This window comes from Selaginella moellendorffii, unplaced genomic scaffold (assembly GCF_000143415.4).
Source record: "Selaginella moellendorffii unplaced genomic scaffold, v1.0 SELMOscaffold_56, whole genome shotgun sequence".
Lineage (NCBI taxonomy): Eukaryota > Viridiplantae > Streptophyta > Lycopodiopsida > Selaginellales > Selaginellaceae > Selaginella > Selaginella moellendorffii.
Genome location: NW_003314317.1, coordinates 668,217 through 676,120, shown reverse-complemented (window position 1 = coordinate 676,120; position 7,904 = coordinate 668,217). Strand labels below are relative to the sequence as shown.

At 39.4% G+C, this 7,904-nt stretch overlaps 1 protein-coding gene across 1 annotated transcript; it reads right to left on the bottom strand.

The window, feature by feature from the left end:
• Window positions 1-3,505: 3,505 nt before the first annotated feature.
• Window positions 3,506-5,374, bottom strand: LOC112350967 (light-sensor Protein kinase-like; the record flags this gene model as incomplete). Its single annotated transcript, XM_024688035.1, has 1 exon — window positions 3,506-5,374. A coding segment is annotated over exon 1 (1,869 nt), but the record flags the coding sequence as incomplete, so codon positions are not given.
• Between the last annotated feature and the right edge of the window lie 2,530 nt (window positions 5,375-7,904).

The window sequence follows — 7,904 nt, the reverse complement described above, 5'->3', positions numbered from 1 at the left end:
TCTTCCCTAAGGGGGGGAGAGTGTCTCAAATGTGATTATAGATATTGAAAGTTATCTGTTGGTGAGTTTTTTTAGATATTTTTTCTTTATTGCTATGATGATAGAAGATTGATATTGCTAAACATTTTATTATTTTTTCCTGAATTAGTTGAAAAATTAGTTTTCATGTGTGCACTTGGCCAAAGGAGCATAAAGACACCATTCCTAAGTGTTATTAGTCAAACATATTTAAATTGGTTAGAGAAACTCATTCATTAGTTTACATTTGCTAGTGTTGGGAACCCCAGTGATATTGAGTTTGGTCCCTTAATACTTGTTAGATGATAACTTATTATGTCTTCCAAAACACCCTCTTTATTATGTCTTATATATTAGTCCTATTTAGTCTTATTTACTATTTATGGAAGGTGTTTAGATTTATTAGTTAGGCATATTTACAGAATGTAGAAATTATCCTAAATACAATGGTGTTGTTTTTGCATCCAAATTTTCAATTTAATACATTCTATATTTAATAAGTTTTCATGATTGTTTTAGAGATTAACTTCTTGGACTAGGGTGAAAGCCCAAAGTGTGTGTTCCTCTATAGAGGGCGAAGATGTAGGGGGTTTCAAATGTATAGTAGAGATAGTAGGTAAGTTGAGCATAATTGACCAACCTAAGCCCCTCATTTATATATTTGTTTTTGTTTTATATCTAGCTTGGGTTTAAGCCTAAGTTCCATACTATGTTATGTAGTAGAGTATTTATATTTTTATGGTAGGCCATTAATTTACTAAAATAATGTTAGACACTATTTGGCTTTGTTTTGCATGTTGGTCCTATTATTGGGATATTAAATATTTTTGAATTATTCCAATATCACTCTGTACTCTTGTCCTTTTGCTCCTTAGGTTGTACATTCATGAATTATCCTATGCTCTAATTCCTTCACTCATTGACTGTATGTTTGGGAATTTAATTTTGTCCCTTTATTTAGTCACTCAAAGCCTTAACACTCAAGTTCTACTTTGCTACCCTTGGCCACATATCCAAGAGTTATGGTTCCACTCCATGATTATCTTATAGTAAATCACTATAGAGTAGAGGGTGAAAAATTTGTGCACTACATGCTTTAACCCAAAATTTAAACTCTACTGATATATTAAAAATTTGATATAGAGTGAAAATTTACATATAAAATTTATATAGTGTCAAAAATCATATATATGGCACTGATCTAGATTTTGTTATGCATATATAGTAGGCACTAATGCATGCCTATACATAAAAAAATAGTTGTGTTCAAAATATTTTTTTGCAAGTCATTCATGTGTATTACAACAATTTTAGCATACATGTGTTTTATTTTTATATATTTTGCAAGCTTGCATAAAGGTTGCCCACTTTAGATACACCTCCCCTCTTAGTTGATGTACCTCCCCTTGCTATCATAAATTACTTATTTCACTCCCAATTGCAATAATAATTCTTCAATTCCAAGAATATTCTTATAAGTTCCACCACTTGTCTTTTTAGCTCTAATAACTTCAGTGCCAAATTAAATTTTCTTCTCCTCCACTTCCTTCAGAAAAGTTATTTGCACCACCTCACATTGCTAGGCCCCTTAAAAATGTGGTCAAAAGTAACTCCCACCCTTAGAAAGGAAACTAATTATAATATTTCTGCTTCACCCCATTCAAACCAAAGAAGACTTATTTGCTAGGTCCAAACTGATGCATCCATCATTTCAGGTCTTCTGCTGCCCATAACGAAGAAAATAATTTTTAGAACTACCCATCCTGAGACTAAGAAGCTCGTGACACTACACCTTCCACCTGCGTTACTAAAGGTTGCAAGTTCTAAACTTTGCAGTCGTTTCCCTTATGTAAATATGGGGTTCTTCATTGTTACTAAGAAATCACCAATGGTTTCAGCTATGTGCCGTTGACTCACAGCATTTTGGGTGTCATCATCGTCGCGAGCACTTCCCCTTCTCACAGGCACTGTGCAAGAAATGCCGGAAGGTAAGCACTGCCAAATCTCTCTCAAACGCATTCTTGAATCGGATCTTGCAGGCCTCCGCGCCACCGTTATCGATCAGCTGGCAAATTTGTGGATTCTCCTTGGATATTTTGATGCCGGCCACCGGGGAGGTGAACGCGATCTTGATCTCCATCTTTTTCAAGTAGTAGCGCTTCCACTCCAGCATGCAATGTGGCCTTCTAATCACCAGGTAGCTCTTCTTGCTCCCTTCTTCTTCCCTTAGCTGCAAAACCCTGAACTTGGCCTCGCCAGCACCCCATATCATCTTTAGCGCCCGCTTCATAGTGTCACTATAGGAAACCCATCGACTGTTCGTGGTTTCTCTGCCGGAAACTTCGATCTTTTCGTTCATATCCACGTAAGTGAGTGAGATCGCCTTGTTGAAGTCGTCGGCTGTTAGATCATACTCCAGTGTCCCAGAGTCCAACTCCGTCACGAGAAATGGCCGCAACCGCTCTATAGTTCCATCTTTGTGCTGACGGATCCACTGGTAGAGCCTGTTACCCACATTTTCTACGTTTCCAACAGCAATGAGCTTGCCACCAATTACTGCGTCTCCCGTTATGTCGAGCTTGAGTTCAATTTGAGCGCTGGAGTCCAGAAGCATCCGTCGGTAGTCTATGTCGCTTGTAGGTGGAAACTCCATTCTAAGTTGAGCTGATTGCAGGAGTTCCACGATTTGATGGAAGTCAGGAGGCTGCGAACTCAGGCATTTCTCTATCACAGCCTTGATTCCCGTGCAATCGTGAGGGAGTTGCGGTAGTTTTCCAGAGAGCAGTATTTCTTCCCCGATGGTTTGCCCGGTGATCATTTCTACGCAGGCTATACCAAAGTTGTACGCATCGGTCTTCCTGAAGTCCGCCGCTGGTGCATGGGGGAAGTGGAACGGATACTTCAGCCTTCCAGCCAAGGTACTCAAGCTATTTTGTCCATCTTGTTTTCTGAAGTTGGATCGAGCTGAAACTTTGACAGTGATGCCACCGGTGAATTCGTCGAAGTGGCCTTTCTCAAATTCCACCAGCAGCGTATTCAAGTCCGAGAGCTCGCAGTTATGCTGGTGCAAGTAGGCCACGCCTTGAGCAACTTGAAGCAGGATCTCGATGGTCAATACAAGAGGGAACTTTGTCACTCGGAAGTGGCCTCCAGAGACCTGCTCGGTCACCACAAACAGGTCTTCCCCGTGCCTTGTGTAGCCGATAACTTGCGTTACATTTGGATGGGGCCTGTTTCTAAGTTCTGCGTGCCCTTTGTCAAGCTCCTTCAGGAGCTTTTCAGCTTCATTTCCTGTTCCAAGGGCTTTCACCATCACAGGTACGTCCAGCCATCTTCCTCTAAACATCGTCCCATGGTTTGACATTCCTACCAAATCGAGCAGTACGATTTCCTCTGGACTGATGCACGGAAAAATCGAATCAGCAGCTGACTTTTGAACAAAATATTTTGCCAACTTAACTGTCGCCCCGTCCGATGCATCGAGTAAGCCTTTAATGCTTTCTGCCAGTCTCTTTTTATCATCTTCCACATATTGCTCAGGAACAGCAGGGAACGTCATTATGTTATTGCTGTGGTTACCAGGGTTTATGGCTCTCAGTGTGGTTTCACATCTGTTGATATCATCAAGAGCTTTTCTGAATGCCCTCGGGTTATGCTCTTTCAGCACCGCCGTATGCAGCCACCTCTCTTCACTGTAAGATTCTATCAGCGACAACGCAGTTCTCAAGGTAGTCACCAGCTTTATCTGAACGGCAAACCATGAACGAAGGTGCAGCTTATTCGGAAATTCGCGGTAGCTGGAAATCTGCTTGCACCGCGACTGCAAGAAGTAGCACTGATGAAAATTTGTGAACGGAGCAGCAACTGAAATCTGGCAGATCATATCTCCTGCAGCGAGTGTGAGCTCTTCCGCAGCGTTGCAACTGGACATCTCACTGCCTGTGAAGCTGGATTCGAGGTTGTGGCCACCAAGCAACCTTTCTTTTAGCGACCACAGCATCCTGGATATATGTTCGAAGGTTGGTCTATCTTTCGGATTCCTGTTCCAGCACCTGTTGAGGAGAGCAACCAGCTCCAGTGGACAGCCTGTTGGAAGGTCAGGCCTATTTCCATCTTCGATCGTCTCGACCAGTTTATCTGCCACCAGCTGCTTGCCATCGTCCTGAAATGGCAGCGTTCCAGTCAAGATCTGGAAGCAAGTAATTCCGAAGCTGTATGCGTCAACCTCTCTGGAGTACTTCTGGCCCCTCAGCATCTCTGGAGCCATGTATTGGATCGTCCCCCTCTGGTAAGACAAGTCCGGTGCAAAGCTTATAAAGTTCGACTTTGAGACTCCGAAGTCTGTTAACCTCACGTCGAAACAGGTGATGCAGGCATGGTTCTTTAATGTCTTAACGAGGACATTCGAAGGCTTGAGGTCTCGATGAACCACATTCCTTTGATGGAGGTAGCTCATGCCGCTTGCGATCTGGAGCATAATGTCTACAGAAGTTAAAAGTTGCAGCGAGCCTTCAGCCTTCCTTATAACACTGGTCAGGTCCCTTTCCATCAGCTCCATGACAAGGTAAGCCTTCTCATCCTTCTGATAGTATCCTATCATCTGGAGCACGCTCGGGTGCGGTTCTAAAATAAGTTCTTTCAGGATGTTCACCTCCTTGTCAACTGAAGCATCACCGCTTCTAAACTCTTTCACAGCAACTGGTGCCCCTACCCATTCAGCTTTGTACACAGAACCAAATGCACCCGCACCTATCAAAGTTTTCAGTTCGAGGGCCTGAATGGTGGCAACGGCTCCTCCTCTGCTTGACATCAGCTTTTTAACAAGGTACTGTGCCAGAACATACCTGTTGTCAGTTTCTGTGATGGAATTTGCTCTCATGAAGAGCTCCTTTCTATCTCTTGATGCGCAGGGACTCAGGTCCTCCATCGCTGAACGCAGGTTCTCTATGTGCTTGCGCTTGTAAGGCATGGCCATGAGGTACTGCACATCCGGGCTCCCAATATCCGTGGCACAATGCATCACGTGAGCATTGACCAAGGCCGTCAATCTACTCAGACTCAGGCAGATCTCCGCAAAGGCTCTGGAATCAGTGAGCCGGACTGCAGCATGGTACAGCCATTCCTCGTGCTGGCACTGCTTGAGAAGCTGCAAGGCTCTGCTTAGCATACAACGGAGCTCTTCCATGGCCAGGGGAAGTTGCTCAAGTTCAGAGCAGCTCTGCCAAAGCCGCACGTATTCTTCGACCACGGAGCATCGGCTTTGCAGGTACTGGCACTGATGGGTGTTGAAGAGGAAATCATACTTACTGGTTTCTTTGATCTTGTGCAGCGGTCCGTCCAGCAGTTCTTGCGCCATTTCCATCTTCACCAAGTCAATTAACCTTGTCAAGCAAGACAATAGAAGTCATGGAGATTTGTGTGTCAGTGTGGGATACGGCTCCCTGACGTGAGTGCCATCGGTCGTTTAGTACTTTTTTGAAGTTCTGGAAGTTTCATATTCTTTGACTCTTCTGAATAATTTTTGGCATTGGTTTTAATGTCATGACCAAAAAGGTTATATGACATGAAAAAAATGCCATATTGAGTGGCAAATCTCTTGCAGAACCTAGTGGTGGATTTAGACATGTTCCATGGCTATTTAGTTGTGGCATATTAGTGAGTAAAGAAAATGTTCCTATCAGATCCCACACCACATCATATGCTTCAAGAAATGAGCGCAAAGGAGAACATTTGGCAAGCCTACTACTATAACAAGTCAAGGAGAACGTTTGGTGGGCTTATTACTATAATGAGGCTATGTGAATTCTTTAGCCACTCCAAATTATACTGCTATAGCTCTAATTTTCAAGTAACATCCTCATTAGTGCTCAAAGCTAAATGTAACGCATGGTTCTAAATACCCCCTTGAAACTTGTTAAGCAAGCATGGAGTATGTGTTATTTCAAATTTAGAGCATTTAATATGTGTTTTTTCGTAAGCATGCTATCTAAATTTGAAACCCAAAACCGTTAAGTAGTATTAGGTTAAATGTGGTATCAAAAATCTAAAGAACCCAAAAACTTTTAACTGATTATAAAAAAAGAGTGCACTTTTATTTATAAGCTCTTTCCTTCTATTTTATAGATCATCTTTCAAGTCACTTACTATTTACAAATAATTTCATTTGATATAATATGATTTTTGGAGAATGCTTTACAAACTCAAATATTCTAGAATATACCTTCAAAAATATATTTAACTTATTTAGTTCTATCTACTAGCTGGGATCCTAACTCTGCTAAAGGAGTTAGTATATAAAAGAATAATAGATTATTTAGTTACAATTTTTATTATATTCATGAAAAATCACAAGTTTTGAGCTATAGTTATATGGTGAGTGTAAACCATTAGATTACATGCAAAAAATAATTATATATCAGAAAGATTTCCTCTTCTCAAGTGTATTTCCACTTATATATATATAGAAATCTATATATCCATGAGCTAAAAGGTCATCAATATAAACATTGAATCCTCAGTTGGCTTATTTAAAACAATTAAATAAATAAAAATAGATATCTGGAAGATTTTGAAAACCATAATGTTCTAAAGTTAAATGATTACATATTTAAGCATAAATTTGTGGATAGGATGAAATTACTATATTTTTCTCTTTGCTGTTATTATAAATTAAATGGATACATAAACCTATCAAGAACAATTGTTTATAAACAAAACAAGATGGTTTTAGTTTTTATGAATAAGGAATTTAAAGTGTAGCAATAATTATAGTACTTATAGGAGGATCTTAGTATTTTTCTAAGAATATTTCAAGTTTAACTAACTTATACAATCATAAAAATGTCAAGCCTAAGCTTTTATGGCATTATATTTTTTAAATATATATTTTGCCATTAAATTATTACTCCTTATACTAATTAAAAATGTTGAAGAGATCAAATATTTTAAAAGTTTAAAAATTAACTTTTAATATAAATTTCACACTGTAAAGTCCAAGTGTACAACTACAATGTCATATGTTAATATTAGCATAGTGGGATTTTGATAGCTGTTGGATTGGTTTCAGTCTGGACCATTTACTCCTGTATATAAATTAATATTTCTAATTTATATATTTCATATTTATATTGCAGTTCTATATTCCATGCACTCACATTGATGGATGTGAGGGGCATCTTTGATTATCCATGAGAAATGTTTGGATTTGTGCTTTTGGTTTAGATTTAGTTTTTGCATCATTTAGATTTCACTTTCTTTGTACCTTTTTTAATTTCTTCTCTTTTACTTTTTCTTTTTTGTTCATCTTTATGACAAAGTAACAACCTCCTCCTTTTTTTACTTTGAAGTAACAGTTAGTGCAATTACTTGATGCTATATGGTTATAGTTGAGCAATTTGTCACGAATGTGACTTTGAGTATCGAAAGTTACTTGTCAACTAGTCCTTATGGACATTCTTTTCTTACTGCTATGATGGCAAGAGGTTGGCATTGTTAGATCCTTTATCAGTCTCCACCTAAGCTAGTTGAGAAATTGGTTAGCACATGTGCACTTGGACCGGAAGGGCACTAAGGAAGGAAATCCTAAATTGTCATTTAGTCAAGAAAACTTGATACGGTGATGAGAAACTCATGATGTTAACTTACACTTGCTAGTGTTGGGAACCCCCGCAATATTAAGCTTGGTCTCTTAATATCATTGAATAATAATTTACCGTGTCTGCTAAACACCCTTGCTATCATGCCCTTTGTGTTAGTCTCATTCCAATCCTAAATGCTATTTATGGAAAGTGTCTAAATTTACTCATTTGGCATATCTACAAAATGTAGAGATTGTCTTGAACACAATAGTGTTCGTCCCATGTCTAAATAGTATCCAATGAGTGCGG